Raw genomic sequence first — 23,830 nt, forward strand, 5'->3', positions numbered from 1 at the left:
TAGTTGTAGCTGGTGGTGCACCTGTTGTAGTTGTAGCTGGTGGTGCGCCTGTTGTCGTTGTAGCTGGTGGTGCGCCTGTTGTAGTTGTAGCTGGTGGTGCACCTGTTGTAGTTGTAGCTGGTGGTGCGCCTGTTGTAGTTGTAGCTGGTGGTGCACCTGTTGTAGTTGTAGCTGGCGGTGCGCCTGTTGTAGTTGTAGCAGGTGGTGCACCTGTTGTAGTTGTAGCTGGTGGTACACCTGTTGTCGTTGTAGCTGGCGGTGCGCCTGTTGTAGTTGTAGCTGGTGGTGCGCCTGTTGTAGTTGTAGCTGGTTGTGCGCTTGTAGTAGTTGTAGCTGGTGGTGCACCTGTTGTCGTTGTAGCTGGTGGTACACCTGTTGTCGTTGTAGCTGGCGGTGCGCCTTTTGTAGTTGTAGCTGGTGGTGCGCCTGTTGTCGTTGTAGCTGGAGGTGCCCCTGTTGTAGTTGTAGCTGGTGGTGCGCCTGTTGTAGTTGTGGCTGGTGGTGCACCTGTTGTAGTTGTGGCTTCAGGTGCGCCTGTTGTAGTTGTAGCTGGTGGTGCGCCTGTTGTGGTTGTAGCTGGTGGTGCGCCTGTTGTGGTTGTAGCTGGTGGTGCGCCTGTTGTGGTTGTCGCTGGTGGTGCACCTGTTGTAGTTGTAGCTGGTGGTGCGCCTGTTGTGGTTGTAGCTGGTGGTGCGCCTGTTGTGGTTGTCGCTGGTGGTGCGCCTGTTGTCGTTGTAGCTGGCGGTGCGCCTGTTGTAGTTGTAGCTGGCGGTGCGCCTGTTGTAGTTGTAGCTGGTGGTGCGCCTGTTGTAGTTGTAGCTGGCGGTGCGCCTGTTGTCGTTGTAGCTGGAGGTGCGCCTGTTGTAGTTGTAGCTGGCGGTGCGCCTGTTGTAGTTGTTGCTGGTGGTGCGCCTGTTGTAGTTGTAGCTGGTGGTGCGCCTGTTGTAGTTGTAGCTGGTGGTGCGCCTGTTGTAGTTGTAGCTGGTGGTGCGCCTGTTGTAGTTGTAGCTGGTGGTGCGCCTGTTGTAGTTGTAGCTGGTGGTGCGCCTGTTGTAGTTGTAGCTGGTGGAGCGCCTGTTGTAGTTGTAGCTGGAGGTGCGCCTGTTGTAGTTGTAGCTGGTGGTGCGCCTGTTGTCGTTGTAGCTGGTGGTGCGCCTGTTGTAGTTGTAGCTGGTGGTGCCCCTGACGTGGTTGTCGCTGGTGGTGCGCCTGTTGTAGTTGTAGCTGGTGGTGCGCCTTTTGTAGTTGTAGCTGGTGGTGCGCCTGTTGTCGTTGTAGCTGGAGGTGCGCCTGTTGTAGTTGTAGCTGGTGGTGCGCCTGTTGTAGTTGTGGCTGGTGGTGCACCTGTTGTAGTTGTGGCTTCAGGTGCGCCTGTTGTAGTTGTAGCTGGTGGTGCGCCTGTTGTGGTTGTAGCTGGTGGTGCGCCTGTTGTGGTTGTAGCTGGTGGTGCGCCTGTTGTGGTTGTCGCTGGTGGTGCACCTGTTGTAGTTGTAGCTGGTGGTGCGCCTGTTGTCGTTGTAGCTGGTGGTGCGCCTGTTGTGGTTGTCGCTGGTGGTGCGCCTGTTGTCGTTGTAGCTGGTGGTGCGCCTGTTGTAGTTGTAGCTGGCGGTGCGCCTGTTGTAGTTGTAGCTGGCGGTGCGCCTGTTGTAGTTGTAGCTGGCGGTGCGCCTGTTGTAGTTGTAGCTGGTGGTGCGCCTGTTGTCGTTGTAGCTGGAGGTGCGCCTGTTGTAGTTGTAGCTGGCGGTGCGCCTGTTGTAGTTGTTGCTGGTGGTGCGCCTGTTGTAGTTGTAGCTGGTGGTGCGCCTGTTGTAGTTGTAGCTGGTGGTGCGCCTGTTGTAGTTGTAGCTGGTGGTGCGCCTGTTGTAGTTGTAGCTGGTGGTGCGCCTGTTGTAGTTGTAGCTGGTGGAGCGCCTGTTGTAGTTGTAGCTGGAGGTGCGCCTGTTGTAGTTGTAGCTGGTGGTGCGCCTGTTGTCGTTGTAGCTGGTGGTGCGCCTGTTGTAGTTGTAGCTGGTGGTGCCCCTGACGTGGTTGTCGCTGGTGGTGCGCCTGTTGTAGTTGTAGCTGGTGGTGTGCCTGTTGTAGTTGTAGCTGGTGGTGCGCCTGTTGTAGTTGTAGCTGGTGGTGCGCCTGTTGTAGTTGTAGCTGGTGGTGCACCTGTTGTCGTTGTAGGTGGTGGTGCGCCTGTTGTCGTTGTAGCTGGTGGTGCGCCTGTTGTAGTTGTAGCTGGTGGTGCCCCTGTTGTGGTTGTCGCTGGTGGTGCGCCTGTTGTAGTTGTAGCTGGTGGTGCGCCTGTTGTAGTTGTAGCTGGTGGTGCGCCTGTTGTAGTTGTAGCTGGTGGTGCACCTGTTGTAGTTGTAGCTGGTGGTGCGCCTGTTGTAGTTGTAGCTGGAGGTGCGCCTGTTGTGGTTGTAGCTGGTGGTGCGCCTGTTGTGGTTGTAGCTGGCGGTGCGCCTGTTGTAGTTGTAGCTGGCGGTGCGCCTGTTGTAGTTGTAGCTGGAGGTGCGCCTGTTGTAGTTGTAGCTGGTGGTGCGCCTGTTGTAGTTGTAGCTGGTGGTGCGCCTGTTGTAGTTGTAGCTGGTGGTGCCCCTGTTGTGGTTGTCGCTGGTGGTGCGCCTGTTGTAGTTGTCGCTGGTGGTGCGCCTGTTGTAGTTGTAGCTGGTGGTGCGCCTGTTGTAGTTGTAGCTGGTGGTGCGCCTGTTGTAGTTGTAGCTGGTGGTGCGCTTGTTGTAGTTGTAGCTGGTGGTGCGCCTGTTGTAGTTGTAGCTGGTGGTGCGCCTGTTGTAGTTGTAGCTGGTGGTGCGCCTGTTGTCGTTGTAGCTGGTGGTGCGCCTGTTGTAGTTGTAGCTGGCGGTGCGCCTGTTGTAGTTGTAGCTGGCGGTGCGCCTGTTGTAGTTGTAGCTGGCGGTGCGCCTGTTGTCGTTGTAGCTGGAGGTGCGCCTGTTGTAGTTGTAGCTGGTGGTGCGCCTGTTGTAGTTGTAGCTGGTGGTGCGCCTGTTGTAGTTGTAGCTGGTGGTGCGCCTGTTGTAGTTGTAGCTGGTGGTGCGCCTGTTGTAGTTGTAGCAGGTGGTGCGCCTGTTGTAGTTGTAGCTGGTGGTGCGCCTGTTGTAGTTGTAGCTGGTTGTGCGCCTGTTGTAGTTGTAGCTGGAGGTGCGCCTGTTGTAGTTGTAGCTTGAGGTGCGCCGGTTGTAGTAGTAGCTGGAGGTGCGCCTGTTGTAGTTGTAGCTGGAGGTGCGCCTGTTGTAGTTGTAGCTGGAGGTGCGCCTGTTGTAGTTGTAGCTGGTGGTGCGCCTGTTGTCGTTGTAGCTGGTGGTGCGCCTGTTGTCGTTGTAGCTGGAGGTGCGCCTGTTGTAGTTGTAGCTGGAGGTGCGCCTGTTGTAGTTGTAGCTGGTGGTGCGCCTGTTGTAGTTGTAGCTGGTGGTGCGCCTGTTGTAGTTGTAGCTGGTGGTGCGCCTGTGGTAGTTGTAGCTGGTGGTGCGCCTGTTGTAGTTGTAGCTGGTGGTGCACCTTTTGTAGTTGTAACTGGTGGGGCTCCTGTTGTCGTGGTCCCTGACGGTGGGCCTGTAGTTGTTGTGCCTTGTATGGATTGAAATAGTTGATTTAGATGACAGAGTAACGCTGGTGTCTTGGTCGTAATCTGAATATTTTCGGTTCGTAAACTAAGATGTTGATTCAGAATATCAAATTTTTTAAAGGCGTTTTTAGGAATGTACATAACTCAAATTGAATTATTTAAAATTGATGAATAATTCATCAACTACAACTATTTTGCATGCATGATAAATGTATACTTTATGTTATTTACTCTGGCCTCATGGAAATACCTGTTGCTCACTCAATGTAAACAAAAAGCAACTGAAATCCAACCAGTACATTTTCAATCCACTCACCTATTTCGTAGCAGGCGAACACTGATAATTTAATGGTCATCGCTTGCTGGCCACTGCTCTTTGTAAACGTGAGTTTTACATTCTTTAACATTACATCCGCAACGAGAAGCATGACAGTACTGCCCGTCTGGTCTGGTGTAAATGTGTTTGTATTCGCCACAAACTTATCCTAGAATTAGTATAAAAAAACATTAGTTGTTAAAAGTAACAGATGAACGACAACGGCTCGAGTCACATTTTTACTGACCTATTTATCTTCATGGCAGTCTATATTGCTAACCGTGCTTTGTATGATTTTAACATTATTTCTATATGCTTTCTCGTTTACATTAGATATTTTAGCTGAACAGCCTGCAATCATTAGTGCGTGAGTGGCTACACTGAATAAGATATTTGCAAAAGTGCTGCATGAATACTCTTGTTTGGTAATGGTAGGCCTACTCATGATAATCAAATCATTAATCAACTACATGCTAGTCATTTTCAATTTCACTCAACAATGGGTGAGGTCAGAACTCCGCGTATGTTATGTGTTACGTGTTAGTGTTACAGATCTGTTAACATCCCTGTTAACCTGAACCACCAAACATGCAGTTCTGGCTAACAGCCTGTTAACATTATGTTAACAGGCTGTTAGCAGCCTGTTAACATGGTGTCAGCAGTGTTCACTCGGCAGCAGTTTTATCATGAGTGGCACCACTTATTCCGCTAATCACATGGCGAATACGAGCATGCTTATCAACTAAATACTGCAAATTCAAGGAATCGCAGCTTTTTCCATTTCTACCACAGAAGTACGTATTTCCAGCGTGATCTGGCCTCTGAATCCTAATAATCACACCATCGATGTATAGCAGAACTCGGCGAATATCCCCATTGATATCAATTAAATCACGACAGAGTTCATCGAATTCAGCAGGCTGGGGAAAAAACACATGCTGAGGCGCTATGTCCATGAAAAATCTGGCTACAAGATGAAGATTTGCGATAACTGTTGGCTTTGCCTTGCCCACAGCATACCCAATCTGTCTGTAATATCCACCAGATGCGATATACATGAGAAAAGTTTCCATCATTTCCTTTGAGGTGGTAAGAAGGGCTCTGCCTTGATTTCTCCAGGCATGGAATTCGTCCACTAACCCATTAAGCTGCTCTTCTGTGAGCCGTATGTGCCTCTCTGTAGGTTCTGTGCTACTAGCAGGTGTGCGAACAAAGTTTTCAGCTCTCTGAACAGCAACAACTTGCAAATCTGGCTCGAAAATCATCTTTCAGGATTCAACAAACCAATCAAAGATGGCTGCTAACACTAACACTAACAGGCAGTATTCTGACCTCCAGAACGTTTAACAGATCCTTAACCACCTAGTGGTTAAAGTTTCTAAAATCTACCACAATCAGAATACATTACTGACAAGATGTTTGACAGTAAGAATAGTTATTTCGAACAAATTTAGTGAAAACCCCTAGCTGATTCGTCTGGAAACAAAAAAGGTATTCAAAAAACAAGCTTAACAGATTTCAGTTTGCTATGATTAAGTTAACATGTCCTGTTACAGATCTGTTAGGTGTAACACCGCATGTTACAGGAGCTGTTAGAATGTATGATTTTTAACAGATCTGTAACACTAACAGCAGTGTCACACCAGTGTTTATCTCGAGGTCAGAATTGGTGGTTAGTGTTACAGATCTGTGACAGATCTGTAACACTAACACGTAACACATAACATACACGGAGTTCTGACCTCACCCATTGTCTTTGAAATACATGTAAACTGCATGCAAGCAAGCAACGAGCAGTTTTATATGAATCCATCTTTTGGCCAGGTATTCATAGTCCTATCTATATTCAAAATAAACTTACTGCTGGGATCGTCGTTGTAACGCTCCTCACGTTTGTGGTCACTATCACGATCTTCCCCACCTCCACATCACTTTCCTTATTTACGACAATAGACACAGTCAAAGTGTCCTGTGTTTCAGTAAATGGCGGACCTCCTGGTCTCAGTTGTTGGAGATCGACACTATCAACACCTGTTGCAGTAATGGCATCTTTCGGAATTATCGCTGGGTCACTCATTCCATTTACCTCAGTACATTGTGATAGTGGTGCTGAAATTTTCCATTGAACAAATAAGAATCAAAGCAACCAATTCTATCACTCTATAACTTTATCTGCTTATCAAGTCTACAAATTACACTGCCTACTTCTTCCATATCATTTGATTTGTTAATGGATAAAAATGAAATACTGCCCGATGGATGATGTGGAAATGTCGCTGTTTTTTTCAGTATACCTCTGTACGAAAACTACTTGGCCGATTTCTTCAAAGTTTTTTTTTTTTAAATCTAAATTTGGTACCCTAGAAGAATTTTAAATTTCAGCAAACATAGTTACGAAATGAACTTTTCATTTATTCGTGTACATTGACGCAGTGCATTGATTCTTACTCCTTCAGCTCTGGACTGCCTATTTCTACATAAATTTGGATGAAATTAGAAATAGTCGGCCTGAGTCCTGACCCCGAAATCGTAAACGGACTCCCACAAAGACATTTTTCTTACTGGATTTACCAACTTCAATCTAACCTGGAAATTTTGTTGGTTCCTAAAATTCGATTTAACAAAGAGCAAAATTTGAAGAAATCAAATTAAATCAATTTATTCTTTCAGGACGAACGAATCAATTCGCATTGTTTTCATCAACCAAGATTTTATTTGACATTATGTACGTATTGATCACCGCTTACCTTAGCGGCCAAAAAAAATAAAGTGCTATACATACGTGTCGTCACTGACGTTGTAGTTGGTGGTGCGCCTGTTGTCGTTGTAGCTGGTGGTGCACCTGTTGTCGTTGTAGCTGGTGGTGCACCTGTTGTAGTTGTAGCTGGTGGTGCGCCTGTTGTAGTTGTAGCTGGTGGTGCACCTGTTGTCGTTGTAGCTGGTGGTGCGCTTGTTGTAGTTGTAGCTGGTGGTGCGCCTGTTGTAGTTGTAGCTGGTGGTGCACCTGTTGTTGTTGTAGCTGGTGGTGCGCCTGTTGTCGTTGTAGCTGGAGGTGCGCTTGTTGTAGTTGTAGCTGGTGGTGCGCCTGTTGTAGTTGTAGCTGGTGGTGCACCTGTTGTCGTTGTAGCTGGAGGTGCGCCTGTTGTAGTTGTAGCTGGTGGTGCACCTGTTGTCGTTGTAGCTGGTGGTGCGCCTGTTGTAGTTGTAGCTGGTGGTGCGCCTGTTGTAGTTGTAGCTGGTGGTGCGCCTGTTGTAGTTGTAGCTGGTGGTGCGCCTGTTGTCGTTGTAGCTAATGGTGCGCCTGTTGTCGTTGTAGCTGGTGGTGCGCCTGTTGTAGTTGTAGCTGGTGGTGCGCCTGTTGTAGTTGTAGCTGGTGGTGCGCCTGTTGTAGTTGTAGCTGGTGGTGCGCCTGTTGTCGTTGTAGCTGGTGGTGCGCCTGTTGTAGTTGTAGCTGGAGGTGCACCTGTTGTAGTTGTAGGTGGTGGTGCGCCTGTTGTAGTTGTAGCTGGTGGTGCGCCTGTTGTAGTTGTAGCTGGTGGTGCGCCTGTTGTAGTTGTAGCTGGTGGTGCGCCTGTTGTCGTTGTAGCTGGTGGTGCGCCTGTTGTCGTTGTAGCTGGTGGTGCGCCTGTTGTAGTTGTAGCTGGTGGTGCACCTGTTGTGGTTGTCGCTGGAGGTGCGCCTGTTGTAGTTGTAGCTGGTGGTGCACCTGTTGTAGTTGTAGCTGGAGGTGCGCCTGTTGTCGTTGTAGCTGGTGGTGCGCCTGTTGTCGTTGTAGCTGGTGGTGCGCCTGTTGTAGTTGTAGCTGGTGGTGCGCCTGTTGTGGTTGTCGCTGGTGGTGCGCCTGTTGTCGTTGTAGCTGGTGGTGCGCCTGTTGTCGTTGTAGCTGGTGGTGCGCCTGTTGTAGTTGTAGCTGGTGGTGCGCCTGTTGTGGTTGTCGCTGGTGGTGCGCCTGTTGTAGTTGTAGCTGGTGGTGCGCCTGTTGTAGTTGTAGCTGGAGGTGCGCCTGTTGTCGTTGTAGCTGGTGGTGCGCCTGTTGTCGTTGTAGCTGGTGGTGCGCCTGTTGTAGTTGTAGCTGGTGGTGCGCCTGTTGTCGTTGTAGCTGGTGGTGCGCCTGTTGTAGTTGTAGCTGGTGGTGCGCCTGTTGTAGTTGTAGCTGGTGGTGCGCCTGTTGTCGTTGTAGCTGGAGGTGCACCTGTTGTAGTTGTAGCTGGTGGTGCGCCTGTTGTCGTTGTAGCTGGAGGTGCGCCTGTTGTAGTTGTAGCTGGTGGTGCGCCTGTTGTAGTTGTAGCTGGTGGTGCGCCTGTTGTAGTTGTAGCTGGTGGTGCGCCTGTTGTCGTTGTAGCTGGAGGTGCGCCTGTTGTAGTTGTAGCTGGTGGTGCGCCTGTTGTAGTTGTAGCTGGTGGTGCGCCTGTTGTAGTTGTAGCTGGAGGTGCGCCTGTTGTCGTTGTAGCTGGTGGTGCGCCTGTTGTAGTTGTAGCTGGTGGTGCGCCTGTTGTAGTTGTAGCTGGTGGTGCGCCTGTTGTAGTTGTAGCTGGTGGTGCGCCTGTTGTAGTTGTAGCTGGTGGTGCGCCTGTTGTCGTTGTAGCTGGAGGTGCGCCTGTTGTAGTTGTAGCTGGTGGTGCGCCTGTTGTAGTTGTAGCTGGTGGTGCGCCTGTTGTAGTTGTAGCTGGAGGTGCGCCTGTTGTCGTTGTAGCTGGTGGTGCGCCTGTTGTAGTTGTAGCTGGTGGTGCGCCTGTTGTAGTTGTAGCTGGTGGTGCGCCTGTTGTCGTTGTAGCTGGAGGTGCGCCTGTTGTTGTTGTAGCTGGTGGTGCGCCTGTTGTAGTTGTAGCTGGTGGTGCGCCTGTTGTAGTTGTAGCTGGTGGTGCACCTGTTGTAGTTGTAGCTGGAGGTGCGCCTGTTGTCGTTGTAGCTGATGGTGCGCCTGTTGTAGTTGTAGCTGGTGGTGCGCCTGTTGTAGTTGTAGCTGGTGGTGCACCTGTTGTCGTTGTAGCTGGTGGTGCGCCTGTTGTAGTTGTAGCTGGTGGTGCGCCTGTTGTCGTTGTAGCTGGAGGTGCGCTTGTTGTAGTTGTAGCTGGTGGTGCGCCTGTTGTAGTTGTAGCTGGTGGTGCACCTGTTGTAGTTGTAGCTGGTGGTGCGCCTGTTGTAGTTGTAGCTGGTGGTGCGCCTGTTGTAGTTGTAGCTGGTGGTGCGCCTGTTGTAGTTGTAGCTGGTGGTGCGCCTGTTGTCGTTGTAGCTGGAGGTGCGCTTGTTGTAGTTGTAGCTGGTGGTGCGCCTGTTGTAGTTGTAGCTGGTGGTGCGCCTGTTGTAGTTGTAGCTGGTGGTGCGCCTGTTGTAGTTGTAGCTGGTGGTGCGCCTGTTGTAGTTGTAGCTGGTGGTGCGCCTGTTGTAGTTGTAGCTGGTGGTGCGCCTGTTGTCGTTGTAGCTGGTGGTGCGCCTGTTGTAGTTGTAGCTGGTGGTGCGCCTGTTGTAGTTGTAGCTGGTGGTGCGCCTGTTGTGGTTGTCGCTGGTGGTGCGCCTGTTGTAGTTGTAGCTGGTGGTGCGCCTGTTGTCGTTGTAGCTGGAGGTGCGCCTGTTGTAGTTGTAGCTGGTGGTGCGCCTGTTGTAGTTGTAGCTGGTGGTGCGCCTGTTGTAGTTGTAGCTGGTGGTGCGCCTGTTGTCGTTGTAGCTGGAGGTGCGCCTGTTGTAGTTGTAGCTGGTGGTGCGCCTGTTGTAGTTGTAGCTGGTGGTGCGCCTGTTGTAGTTGTAGCTGGAGGTGCGCCTGTTGTCGTTGTAGCTGATGGTGCGCCTGTTGTAGTTGTAGCTGGTGGTGCGCCTGTTGTAGTTGTAGCTGGTGGTGCGCCTGTTGTAGTTGTAGCTGGAGGTGCGCCTGTTGTCGTTGTAGCTGGTGGTGCGCCTGTTGTCGTTGTAGCTGGTGGTGCGCCTGTTGTAGTTGTAGCTGGTGGTGCGCCTGTTGTGGTTGTCGCTGGTGGTGCGCCTGTTGTCGTTGTAGCTGGAGGTGCGCCTGTTGTAGTTGTAGCTGGTGGTGCACCTGTTGTCGTTGTAGCTGGTGGTGCGCCTGTTGTAGTTGTAGCTGGTGGTGCGCCTGTTGTAGTTGTAGCTGGTGGTGCGCCTGTTGTAGTTGTAGCTGGTGGTGCGCCTGTTGTAGTTGTAGCTGGTGGTGCGCCTGTTGTAGTTGTAGCTGGTGGTGCACCTGTTGTCGTTGTAGCTGGAGGTGCGCTTGTTGTAGTTGTAGCTGGTGGTGCGCCTGTTGTAGTTGTAGCTGGTGGTGCGCCTGTTGTAGTTGTAGCTGGTGGTGCGCCTGTTGTAGTTGTAGCTGGTGGTGCGCCTGTTGTAGTTGTAGCTGGTGGTGCGCCTGTTGTAGTTGTAGCTGGTGGTGTGCCTGTTGTAGTTGTAGCTGGTGGTGCGCCTGTTGTCGTTGTAGCTGGTGGTGCGCCTGTTGTAGTTGTAGCTGGTGGTGCGCCTGTTGTAGTTGTAGCTGGTGGTGCGCTTGTTGTAGTTGTAGCTGGTGGTGCGCCTGTTGTAGTTGTAGCTGGTGGTGCGCCTGTTGTCGTTGTAGCTGGTGGTGCGCCTGTTGTAGTTGTAGCTGGTGGTGCGCCTGTTGTAGTTGTAGCTGGTGGTGCACCTGTTGTAGTTGTAGCTGGTGGTGCGCCTGTTGTCGTTGTAGCTGGAGGTGCGCCTGTTGTAGTTGTAGCTGGTGGTGCGCCTGTTGTAGTTGTAGCTGGTGGTGCACCTGTTGTCGTTGTAGCTGGAGGTGCGCCTGTTGTCGTTGTAGCTGGAGGTGCGCCTGTTGTAGTTGTAGCTGCAATAAGAAGGCATGGTTGCAGGGTTCAATTAATTTTTTCAATACTACGTTTGTTATCTCTTCCTGTAGCATGCTGTCTATCTTAGTTGTACGAAACATCTGATATATATATTACCTTTTGACTTCAATGCACATTACATACATTTTCCTCCAACCAGTTTATATCCAAGGTACAAGGTTAAAGAATTTTCTTCCCATTGACTGTAACTTGAATTATGAATAAAACAGGACAATCTTTAAAAGATATCGCACTCACCACAGTCGACTTCATCTTGACAGTTTGGCCAAGTTTCCTCATCACATTCACATTCTCCATCACAGATCTCCCCAGGTTCGAAGCATGACTTTTTTAAAAACCATATCGAGCAGTTGATGGCTGGAATGTCTGGTTCTATGCATGCTACAAAAATATTATTATGGAGTGTAGTAGTTTTCGGAACACTATTTGCACCAGAAGAATGGACTTCTTTTGCAACTACAAGTTTGCTGCTAAATATTTGTGTCCCACACAATGACATTGTCATGCATTATTATTACGTGCATGTACATCATTTCGGGAACTGCTCTGGTATGGTAAGACAGAAACCATTATAGGAAAAAGGTTAACTTACTGCAGTTTAATTCATCCAAGCTGTTGTCACAGTCAGTGATGTTGTCACATTGTTTACCACACTCATATACATTATTCCCACAATACACTGTTCCGCTCGCGCATTTAGTGGTGATAGTCTGGAGAATTAAGAATTTAGAAATAAGTGACTAGTGGCTATTTATTACATTTCACGATGGCATGATTGTCCAATAAAAAATGCTCTACTTAGCTTATTCTCAGATCATTACTGAGTCGGATATATGATAAAATAATAAAACCAACTGAGTACCTAATTCTTATCAGTACTGTTCCCCAGGTTATTTGATAGTTTCAACGGACAGCACCCAGAATATATTTCATACAGCTGCACTGACAATGTTCGAGTTAGGCGACATAGTATGTTGTACTATCTACTATTTACTATTGTACTAATTACATAGTATGTTGTACGATTTACCGACAATCTGTTTCTTACCGTTGGTTTGGTTGGAGTAGTTGGTGCAGTGACGTCTGAAACACAAACAAAATTGCGATATTGATTAAATTTCGCTTAATGAAGATTCCTCCTTGCAGGTAGTGTTTATATATACCATGCTTTCGAAAGCTTTCGTACCCTTCAGGGAACTTCGTCAGTCTGCTGATTAAACTCGCACAGTGACTGACGAATCTTTACTCATTTCAGACACTTGAGTTAGTCAGTGACTGCCATATTGGGTATAGGTCGTGTATGGATATTTTGTGAAGTATATCTGCATTTCTCTTCAACAACGCAGAAAAAAATTTTCGGCCAGTTAAAAAACTAAATACGCAAGAAATGTTCTGATTAAATTTTCTTATCTCTTAACATACTTTGTCCTTCAAAACATGCCATTATTTTCGCGTCTGCGATATGAGGAACATCATCGCCGTCGCCTGAGATTGACAATTTGATATATGCACCAGTTAATCTCGGGGAGAACTCGACACAGAATTTCCCAAATGGTTCACCCAAGATGTCATCCGACTGAAAAGAAGATTTGAAAAAATGATCAGTTATCCTTTAGAATGGCATATCAAGTTACAACATACGACATAATTTTGTCACCAAAACAAGACTGTCCATCTGAAATTTAATTGAGAACGCGAAAGCATATGGATGGCAGCCATATTCGAACCTGTTGACCTTATACACAATCACATATTCAGTTATAAAATAAAGATAATATAGCTTACCGTGATTGTTTTAACCACGGTGTAAATCGTTCCATCGGCACTGGTACTGATATCAATCTTCCGAGAGTTGAATAATGAGTCGCTTTTGTATTTAACGAAATGTGAACGACTGCAGAACTTCTTAATCTCAATCGACGTTCCAGGTACTTGCATAAGTCGGTAGACAAGATAAACCTCTTTATCCACAATCCAATCGTTTTGTGTAGGCATCCAAATTCCTGATGATCCCTCGAGTGATTGTCTTGGACCCATGTAAATTTCATCAACTGAGCTGGCAGAGACCTCAATAGCCGCCTCGGAGTAGGTAATTACAGTGTGTACACATTCTAAAACCAAAGATAATTGCATTTACCCCGGTAATCAAGGGAACGTTCAATGTATTTATGTCAAACGTTTGCCATGTAATCTATTCAACATCAATTAACAAAATCACAAAAATTTTATTTGATTCGAAATCCCGAAACAAATTTCAGGAAGGCATTCACTTAAAGGGAGAGCTTGGCTTTGCCTCCAACGCCGTATGTCGGAGAGATAATGTTGGGTTTTAAAAACGCCAGATGTCACCACTTGTAGCACATCCAATACAAATCGCGGCAAACACAATATATATACATGGCAAGTAACGAAACGATAACATGCGCTTGCATATCTTCAGTGCGAGTAGTAAAACAACGGCTCACGTGCCCATGGTTTGACTTTCAGATTGTGTTAAATCGGTCTGGACGCAAGGACCCAACGTTCCGCGTAACGGCAAAATATCGAAGCTGGCGAAAAATATATAACGGGTCACCGTGATCTCATTATGGACTTATAGCGCGATTATGGGGTTGTAACTATTTTGCTGTATATTGTCACGAGGAAAGAAAAGCACGCAATCTAACGCCGACTTATGTATGTAAAGTGATAATTAGAAGGTTTATGGTTCAGGAAATTATGCTTTATGCATTATGCTTTTGCAACTTGTAAGTCACCATATAAATATAGGGAAATGAGTTTAGCTCGGCGCTGAGGCGGCCGCTGTAATCAAAAGTGGTTGAGTCACTCTAGAAACTACTTGGTGATAACCAATGACGGACCTAACCAAAATTGCTTACATTTTCGCATTGCTACAATGAAAGACCTAATATTGAAACCACATGTCTGTTGAATGTGCATTAAGAGAGACTGGCGTCATGCCTAGTCTCTCTTAAAGCACAGTCAACAGACACCACTATACCCCCTCATACTCAGAAACCATAAACCCCTTCCAGCTATCTTTATACTTCTGAATCACAAACTTAGACGGTGTACTTGCATCGCTATACCAGCTCATGGAATCATTGTCCAGTACACAGAAGGTGATACTGTTGTTAGGATTGGTGTACCTGCATCGCTATACCAGCTCAAAGAATCATTGTCCTGTACACAGAAGGCGATACTATTGTTAGGATTGCAATCACAGAGCAATCTGTACAAAGGAACTATTTCTACCTGTAGTTGTCGCAGCACTTGTTGTGGTTGTACCCGGTGGTGCACCTGTTGTAGTTGTAACTGGTGGTGCGCCTGTTGTAGTTGTAGCTGGTGGTGCCCCTGTTGTAGTTGTAGCTGGAGGTGCGCCTGTTGTAGTTGTAGCTGGAGGTGCGCCTGTTGTTGTTGTAGCTGGTGGTGCGCCTGTTGTAGTTGTAGCTGGTGGTGCACCTGTTGTAGTTGTAGCTGGTGGTGCGCCTGTTGTAGTTGTAGCTGGAGGTGCGCCTGTTGTAGTTGTAGCTGGTGGTGCGCCTGTTGTAGTTGTAGCTGGTGGTGCGCCTGTTGTAGTTGTAGCTGGTGGTGCACCTGTTGTAGTTGTAGCTGGTGGTGCGCTTGTTGTAGTTGTAGCTGGTGGTGCGCCTGTTGTAGTTGTAGCTGGTGGTGCTCCTGTTGTCGTTGTAGCTGGTGGTGCGCCTGTTGTAGTTGTAGCTGGTGGTGCACCTGTTGTAGTTGTAGCTGGTGGTGCACCTGTTGTGGTTGTCGCTGGTGGTGCGCCTGTTGTAGTTGTTACTGGTGGTGCGCCTGTTGTTGTTGTAGCTGGTGGTGCACCTGTTGTAGTTGTAGCTGGTGGTGCGCCTGTTGTAGTTGTAGCTGGTGGTGCGCCTGTTGTGGTTGTAGCTGGTGGTGCACCTGTTGTGGTTGTGGCTGGTGGTGCGCTTGTTGTAGTTGTAGCTGGTGGTGCGCCTGTTGTAGTTGTAGCTGGTGGTGCGCCTGTTGTAGTTGTAGCTGGTGGTGCGCTTGTTGTAGTTGTAGCTGGTGGTGCGCCTGTTGTAGTTGTAGCTGGTGGTGCTCCTGTTGTCGTTGTAGCTGGTGGTGCGCCTGTTGTAGTTGTAGCTGGAGGTGCGCCTGTTGTAGTTGTAGCTGGTGGTGCGCCTGTTGTAGTTGTAGCTGGTGGTGCGCTTGTTGTAGTTGTAGCTGGTGGTGCGCCTGTTGTAGTTGTAGCTGGTGGTGCGCCTGTTGTAGTTGTAGCTGGTGGTGCACCTGTTGTGGTTGTAGCTGGTGGTGCACCTGTTGTAGTTGTAGCTGGTGGTGCACCTGTTGTGGTTGTAGCTGGTGGTGCACCTGTTGTAGTTGTAGCTGGTGGTGCGCCTGTTGTAGTTGTAGCTGGTGGTGCGCCTGTTGTTGTTGTAGCTGGTGGTGCACCTGTTGTAGTTGTAGCTGGTGGTGCGCCTGTTGTAGTTGTAGCTGGTGGTGCGCCTGTTGTGGTTGTAGCTGGTGGTGCACCTGTTGTGGTTGTAGCTGGTGGTGCGCTTGTTGTAGTTGTAGCTGGTGGTGCGCCTGTTGTAGTTGTAGCTGGTGGTGCGCCTGTTGTAGTTGTAGCTGGTGGTGCGCTTGTTGTAGTTGTAGCTGGTGGTGCGCCTGTTGTAGTTGTAGCTGGTGGTGCTCCTGTTGTCGTTGTAGCTGGTGGTGCGCCTGTTGTAGTTGTAGCTGGAGGTGCGCCTGTTGTAGTTGTAGCTGGTGGTGCGCCTGTTGTAGTTGTAGCTGGTGGTGCGCTTGTTGTAGTTGTAGCTGGTGGTGCGCCTGTTGTAGTTGTAGCTGGTGGTGCGCCTGTTGTAGTTGTAGCTGGTGGTGCACCTGTTGTGGTTGTAGCTGGTGGTGCACCTGTTGTAGTTGTAGCTGGTGGTGCGCCTGTTGTAGTTGTAGCTGGTGGTGCACCTGTTGTGGTTGTAGCTGGTGGTGCGCTTGTTGTAGTTGTAGCTGGTGGTGCGCCTGTTGTAGTTGTAGCTGGTGGTGCGCCTGTTGTAGTTGTAGCTGGAGGTGCGCCTGTTGTAGTTGTAGCTGGTGGTGCGCCTGTTGTGGTTGTAGCTGGTGGTGCGCCTGTTGTAGTTGTAGCTGGTGGTGCGCCTGTTGTAGTTGTAGCTGGTGGTGCGCCTGTTGTAGTTGTAGCTGGTGGTGCACCTGTTGTAGTTGTAGCTGGTGGTGCGCTTGTTGTAGTTGTAGCTGGTGGTGCGCCTGTTGTAGTTGTAGCTGGTGGTGCTCCTGTTGTCGTTGTAGCTGGAGGTGCGCCTGTTGTAGTTGTAGCTGGTGGTGCGCCTGTTGTCGTTGTAGCTGGTGGTGCGCCTGTTGTAGTTGTAGCTGGTGGTGCACCTGTTGTAGTTGTAGCTGGTGGTGCACCTGTTGTGGTTGTCGCTGGTGGTGCGCCTGTTGTAGTTGTTACTGGTGGTGCGCCTGTTGTTGTTGTAGCTGGTGGTGCACCTGTTGTAGTTGTAGCTGGTGGTGCGCCTGTTGTAGTTGTAGCTGGTGGTGCACCTGTTGTGGTTGTCGCTGGTGGTGCGCCTGTTGTAGTTGTAGCTGGTGGTGCACCTGTTGTCGTTGTAGCTGGAGGTGCGCCTGTTGTAGTTATTGTTGTTTTCGGTGTTGTTGTTGGTGGTGTTGTCGTCGTACTAACTGTTGTTGCTACAGTGAAGATAGTTTGAATTAATACATGCCTTTGCTAAAGTGTTGGAGTATGTTGAATTTAACTTATCTGGCCAGCCAAAGAGCAATTAGCTGACTTGTTTCCAAACTTCAGTCACTAGTAAATAGCTCATAATTTATTGTTGACTGGCAAATAGCTCATAGTTTATTGTTGCTATATGATGTTAGTATCGATGATGATAAATATATACAGAATATGTTGAGCAGCAAATGTGCAATATTGGAAAGTTGATAGGTATGCGGGGCCTCCCCAGAAATGTCAAATGTACATCTGATCGCTAATCTTGTACGAAGTTATTTGCTGCATGGTGGAGAAGCACCCTGAAATTCGTTGCTTTCCAACGAAAAAGGAGCAGACTCGTGCCTCCAGCGGCTGGTGAATAAAAAAACCACCTTCCACTATGTAACTATCATATCTAAAGTTGGCTGACTGAATATAATACTAAAACTTACTGAGCTCTTTAAAGCAACCCTCGATTGAAAGTCGCAACCCTATATTGTCCTCTGCATTTGCCTCAGCAACTTTGGTGATCACAAGTTTCAAACCGGTCATCGAAACGCCAGGCAGGAAGCGAACCCTTCGCTCTGGAGAGTTCGGAAAGTACCTATCGGTCACCTTTAATTTATGAAAGTAATTTGATATGTTATTTGTTTTACGAACTTATGCTTTGACATTGGAATACCAAGTCGTACATAACCGCATTTCCTAGCCTGGTTGAACACCAGCCCGCAGATCCTAGCCCATGTAGTGTAGACCAAAATGAAAACGCTGAATTCAGTAAATATTTACAAAGCTATATTATGCAACATGTTGTTTGCAATTGTTTGGAATTGATGTATTTCTGAAGATGAATATCACTTACCTTGTCGACCGTTTGATATGGACCATTTTTCTCTGCCTGGTATTGCAGGTTTAGTGTTCCAACATTGGCTCTTTCTAGCAAGTGTAAGCTGTGAACTTCAGTTGGAAATAGGCCGAGATCAATGTCAATGGTAACAACAGATTGCTTGGTAACCATGCTATCACCCGAGCCCTTCCTCAATTTCTCTATCTCAGATTTGTTTGTGATACCTGTGACTTTGATGCTCTCCGTGGGTATTTTAGCCGGGTTGTTCATTCCTTCCGTTATGTCACAGGGCGCTGGATATGGAATGTTTTTAAAATCAGATAGATTAACGTGCCTGAACAAAATATTATATGAGGCGTTAATAAACATGGGCTGATTAAGTGCTGGTTTTAATTGTTTTCATTGCAGATGTATGGTATATCGCCGACGACGGAGTCTATTTGTTTACGTGAAAAGCGAAGCGAAATTAAAGTAATACAGGTAATAAATTGGTAAGATGGTAAAGTCACCAAACTTTGCCAACAGGTCATCAGTGACAACCTTTATACAGGATACGACTGATTGTTTAAAAGGTTGAAAATGATAACAAAAGTTTAATGGGACGTTTTCCGAAATGCGCAGCATATATGGAAAATAGAAGCTTTTTCAATGTTCTTGGTACCAGTCATGCTTGGTACGCAATACGCCTATGAAAAAGAGGTATCATTTCCAGCCGAGCCTAAAATTGTTGGACTTGGCTCAAGTGCACCAACGGTTTTTATTTGCTTGGCGGTTGATTTGACTTCTAGTTTTAAAAATATTTTTACAGACTTACACGGAGTAGTGGTTGTTCCAGTCGTCGTTGGTACTGAAAATGTATAGGAGGTATTCTACAAAAGAGTGATTTGCTATACTATCCTTATCGGGGAAGCGATCATGACAGCGCATAGTCCCCATTGCATTACTTATGAATTCATGCACATTACCACATTGAAAGCAAATAACATTCCAGTTATTAATTTTCAAGAAAGTGCGAGTGATGGCCGATAGCCAACGGCTAATGGAGGGGATTGACTTTATTGGCTAAAATGATTGAAAAACTCTGTCAGCTATTGAACGAAAGGTTCAATGAAATAATTACCTGTGGGACTAGCTGTCGTTGTAGGCGGTGCAGTTGTTGCTATAATGTAGAGGATGTTTTAACTGTGTGAGATTTCAGTCTAGGACAAGGACAGAAAGCATTTTTCCTCTATGAAATAAATGTTTTTCAACTTTTGAAAAACATATTATGATTTTTTCGACCAACACGAATATGCACCCTGTGGAGGTTTTTAAGCGAAATAGGCACACCAATTTCTTTTTCAGATGAGATATTCAAGGTGATATTAACATATCAAATTTGCTAATCTCAAAGTGCTCGACTTGTGTGAGAGACAGAAACATGAAGTCAACTAATAATGTTTTTCAGTTTGTTCGTAAATAGCAGACAGCAGCATCAAACCAAATCAAATGGATATTTGTGTTGTAGGGCGTTCAATGGACAAATCGATATTAATGTCATTGTGCAAGTTCCTTGCAAAACTGAAGTGTCATATCTGATTATCACAAATATATCAACCCGTGGAAAAGATAGAAACATAAAATCATGTTTATTTGTTGTTATATACACTAGTATTTAGTGCCCACCCAATATCTGTACCACAGCTATGTTCTCTCCCTACTTACTGTTCTTTACGGGGAAGCAGGCAAACACTTCCAAATAGAACTTCACTGCTACGTCCGGTTCTTCTTGATAAACGATAATTTTGATGACCCTTGTAAATAGCGGTTCTTTTAATTCCAATTCCTCCTCCTCATCGAATTTCTCGCCAGATGGAATTTGGTTCGTTTTCTAAACAAAACAAAAGTACCAAGTGTTAGTGTTGAAAATTCAAAAGATTTCTTGCATTCTGTTGTTACCTGCTCATTTTTGCGCATAAAAACTTGTTCCCAATATTTATCGGACACCTCGCCTGTCACTAGTGTCAGTTGGGCATAACGCTCACTGTGGTTCCAATGTACACTTCAAAACACTGACAGGTCGGTACATGCAGATTAATGTACACATAGCAACGGGTAAAAATGCTGTTAATAGCGAGTTTCTGCAAATCTCACGAATTACAAATTACGAATTACAAATTGCTATTCATCCGAGAAAGATACAACAAGATCATTGGTTTCTAAGCTGATCAACGTCCGTTACCCTAAGACGGGTCACTCGGGATCCAAAGTTCTTTCACCAATCCACTGTTATTTCTTAGACGCAGCGAACTGGACGAAAGCATCAACTTCTACTAAATAACACCAGATAGAGCTGACTGCAAAATGGAACGCAAGTTCCTTTGTCATCATTATTTTGTAATTCGTAATTCATATTCGTGATCTTACAGGCATTTTAACAAGCGGGCCCAGACTGCCAGTCAGCTAAACAGCTATTCAGCTTAGAGTTCAGAGCAGATGTCATTTAGCGATTTTACTCATTATTCGTCTTTGGTCTTGAAACCAACCCCCTTGAAATCTCATAATGATTTCACCATCGTATCGAATGCTTGGTTTTTTTCACTGGGACCATTCTACATCATCTGTTGCAGACAGATGAAAAGATACATACCTTATCCAAGGGTTTAACACTCCCATCAGTGTTATTTTTATACTCGATACTGAAGCCATTGATACCTGTCTGATTTAATAGCACGATCTTCTTGACCTCAACTGGCAGTTCCCCTGGTTCGACCAATGTAATTATCAGCTCAGTTTCTTTTTGATCTGACTCAAATCTATTTGCACTGCCAGGTGTTAGGTCCTCTGGCTTTGAATCTTGGTTGTCAGTCGTGATGTCACTCTTTGCATTTATGTCACCTGACGACATTCCCTCTACCTCCTTGCAAGGTACTGGCGTTGCTGAGGTACAAATGGGGAAAAGTTCTTAGATATAGTAACTAACCTCATGTAATTGTAACTATTTCACATGAATGTGATGAAAAGGATGATTGTCATCCTTTTCATTTTGTAATCGGGGAAGCGATCATGACAGCGCATAGTCCCCATTGCATTACTTATGAATTCATGCACATTACCACATTGAAAGCAAATAACATTCCAGTTATTAATTTTCAAGAAAGTGCGAGTGATGGCCGATAGCCAACGGCTAATGGAGGGGATTGACTTTATTGGCTAAAATGATTGAAAAACTCTGTAAGCTATTGAACGAAAGGTTCAATGAAATAATTACCTGTGGGACTAGTTGTCGTTGTAGGCGGTGCAGTTGTTGCTATAATGTAGAGGATGTTTTAACTGTGTGAGATTTCAGTCTAGGACAAGGACAGAAAGCATTTTTCCTCTATGAAATAAATGTTTTTCAACTTTTGAAAAACATATTATGATTTTTTCGACCAACACGAATATGCACCCTGTGGAGGTTTTTAAGCGAAATAGGCACACCAATTTCTTTTTCAGATGAGATATTCAAGGTGATATTAACATATCAAATTTGCTAATCTCAAAGTGCTCGACTTGTGTGAGAGACAGAAACATGAAGTCAACTAATAATGTTTTTCAGTTTGTTCGTAAATAGCAGACAGCAGCATCAAACCAAATCAAATGGATATTTGTGTTGTAGGGCGTTCAATGGACAAATCGATATTAATGTCATTGTGCAAGTTCCTTGCAAAACTGAAGTGTCATATCTGATTATCACAAATATATCAACCCGTGGAAAAGATAGAAACATAAAATCATGTTTATTTGTTGTTATATACACTAGTATTTAGTGCCCACCCAATATCTGTACCACAGCTATGTTCTCTCCCTACTTACTGTTCTTTACGGGGAAGCAGGCAAACACTTCCAAATAGAACTTCACTGCTACGTCCGGTTCTTCTTGATAAACGATAATTTTGATGACCCTTGTAAATAGCGGTTCTTTTAATTCCAATTCCTCCTCCTCATCGAATTTCTCGCCAGATGGAATTTGGTTCGTTTTCTAAACAAAACAAAAGTACCAAGTGTTAGTGTTGAAAATTCAAAAGATTTCTTGCATTCTGTTGTTACCTGCTCATTTTTGCGCATAAAAACTTGTTCCCAATATTTATCGGACACCTCGCCTGTCACTAGTGTCAGTTGGGCATAACGCTCACTGTGGTTCCAATGTACACTTCAAAACACTGACAGGTCGGTACATGCAGATTAATGTACACATAGCAACGGGTAAAAATGCTGTTAATAGCGAGTTTCTGCAAATCTCACGAATTACAAATTACGAATTACAAATTGCTATTCATCCGAGAAAGATACAACAAGATCATTGGTTTCTAAGCTGATCAACGTCCGTTACCCTAAGACGGGTCACTCGGGATCCAAAGTTCTTTCACCAATCCACTGTTATTTCTTAGACGCAGCGAACTGGACGAAAGCATCAACTTCTACTAAATAACACCAGATAGAGCTGACTGCAAAATGGAACGCAAGTTCCTTTGTCATCATTATTTTGTAATTCGTAATTCATATTCGTGATCTTACAGGCATTTTAACAAGCGGGCCCAGACTGCCAGTCAGCTAAACAGCTATTCAGCTTAGAGTTCAGAGCAGATGTCATTTAGCGATTTTACTCATTATTCGTCTTTGGTCTTGAAACCAACCCCCTTGAAATCTCATAATGATTTCACCATCGTATCGAATGCTTGGTTTTTTTCACTGGGACCATTCTACATCATTTGTTGCAGACAGATGAAAAGATACATACCTTATCCAAGGGTTTAACACTCCCATCAGTGTTATTTTTATACTCGATACTGAAGCCATTGATACCTGTCTGATTTAATAGCACGATCTTCTTGACCTCAACTGGCAGTTCCCCTGGTTCGACCAATGTAATTATCAGCTCAGTTTCTTTTTGATCTGACTCAAATCTATTTGCACTGCCAGGTGTTAGGTCCTCTGGCTTTGAATCTTGGTTGTCAGTCGTGATGTCACTCTTTGCATTTATGTCACCTGACGACATTCCCTCTACCTCCTTGCAAGGTACTGGCGTTGCTGAGGTACAAATGGGAAAAAGTTCTTAGATATACATGTAGTAACTAACCTCATGTAATTGTAACTATTTCACATGAATGTGATGAAAAGGATGATTGTCATCCTTTTCATTTTGTAATAGGCATGATAAGAGGCTTATTATCTGAATTAGAGGTGTTTGACTTGATCCATATCGGGTGGCCCAAAAAATCGTATTGTAAATTCAAATATCTTTTGCACAAAGTTCACTGATACACCAACAATTTAGTCGTGGAACGAAACCTGTCTTGTCTGCGAGCAGCGGTCAAACCGAATCATTGACCAAAGCAAATGATAAATATTTAATTTAATCTGACTTACAGGTTGTCACAGTAGTCGTTGAAACTGAAGCTTAAAAGAAGATTAATACACAGTTAGTGACTTGCCACAAAATTGATACGTCAAGTGTGTCTCACTCCCACTTGAAATAGGGAGATTCTGCTCCATGCGACTTCCTGAGATGAAGATCGTTATACTAGACAAGTTTTGCAACCCCAACGAACGACGAAGTACGAACTACAGAGGCCCGTGCAGTGTCATCCGACACTCGTTATACGTCTATGTTATACTAGGAATCGAGAAGTTCTTATTTTTAAAGTCCAGTAAAAAATTGCTTCGTCGTTCTTAGCTGTTCATAAGAGTTGTGAAACCTGACAATTCATCGGGCTTTGAGTCGAATGCTTTATTGATCATGCACTCTGTTTGTCTCATTGATTATTGAGTGGAGAGCAGTCCCAATAATCATATATATCCTCAATTCTGACCGGAATGGTTGGCAAGTGTTTGTTGTCTGACTATCAGTTTTATCTATCTCAAATTCAGGGTCTTTCAAGAAGACAATCGATCTAGAATGCTGGATGTAAACTAAAGATCAAATTACTTCACTAGTAACAATATGAGTTAATTCATAATCACTAGCGTATTGGAGGTATCATAGGGTAATAAGAACAAAGACTGATAAATCTTTTTACTGAAAACATCTTGCAATACACCATGCCGTTCAGAAGTAAAACGTATCCTATGCTTTAATCATATGACCTAATATGCTTACTTGTCACTTCCTCGAAGCAGGCAAACAGTTTCGACTTCAGTGAGAATGGCTTGCTTTCATCAGCTGGGAATACCGTGATAGTTATCCTAGTAACAAGTGTCCCTGCGTTGAAAACAGCAGTCGCGGTGGACTCAAAAGTGTTGGTGTTGTCAGGCTTGTCTGGCCCTATAACATCATCCTATAGAAATATAGAAATATAGTAATGTGTTATGTCTTAGTCATTATTAAGGTTTTGTTCTTGGTGTTGGTGTTGGTATGTTGGTGCTGTACTGTAGAGCTAATCAAGCCTCTGGTATCAAGTGCGGGTGTCTCACACTATAATTTTTCCATTAAAGACCCACCCTTTTCTATAGACAGTGGAGAAGAACAGATCTTCTTGCCATTTCATGTTTGAGCAGCATATGGATAGGATCTCATAGTACATCATGCAATGCAATACCGTACTAT

The 23,830-nt window shown here is 45.7% G+C and overlaps 1 protein-coding gene across 1 annotated transcript in view; it reads right to left on the reverse strand.

Moving 5' to 3' along the window:
- Positions 1–3,597: 3,597 nt before the first annotated feature.
- The window catches only part of LOC135495301 (mucin-2-like), a 93,891-nt gene continuing 73,658 nt past the window's right edge, over positions 3,598–23,830 (reverse strand). The window contains exons 64-79 of the mRNA XM_064783765.1: positions 23,384–23,561; positions 22,654–22,683; positions 22,025–22,314; positions 21,100–21,265; positions 20,516–20,554; positions 19,895–20,184; positions 18,970–19,135; positions 17,281–17,558; positions 12,131–12,284; positions 11,757–11,791; positions 11,301–11,418; positions 10,946–11,089; positions 10,618–10,686; positions 5,749–5,996; positions 3,888–4,056; positions 3,598–3,656 (exon numbers count right to left, since the gene is read on the reverse strand). Of these exons, the coding sequence (XP_064639835.1) occupies positions 3,598–3,656; positions 3,888–4,056; positions 5,749–5,996; positions 10,618–10,686; positions 10,946–11,089; positions 11,301–11,418; positions 11,757–11,791; positions 12,131–12,284; positions 17,281–17,558; positions 18,970–19,135; positions 19,895–20,184; positions 20,516–20,554; positions 21,100–21,265; positions 22,025–22,314; positions 22,654–22,683; positions 23,384–23,561 (2,433 nt within the window). The remainder of the gene's footprint in view (positions 3,657–3,887; positions 4,057–5,748; positions 5,997–10,617; positions 10,687–10,945; positions 11,090–11,300; positions 11,419–11,756; positions 11,792–12,130; positions 12,285–17,280; positions 17,559–18,969; positions 19,136–19,894; positions 20,185–20,515; positions 20,555–21,099; positions 21,266–22,024; positions 22,315–22,653; positions 22,684–23,383; positions 23,562–23,830) is intronic.

This window comes from Lineus longissimus, chromosome 11, assembly GCF_910592395.1.
Source record: "Lineus longissimus chromosome 11, tnLinLong1.2, whole genome shotgun sequence".
Taxonomy (NCBI): domain Eukaryota; kingdom Metazoa; phylum Nemertea; class Pilidiophora; order Heteronemertea; family Lineidae; genus Lineus; species Lineus longissimus.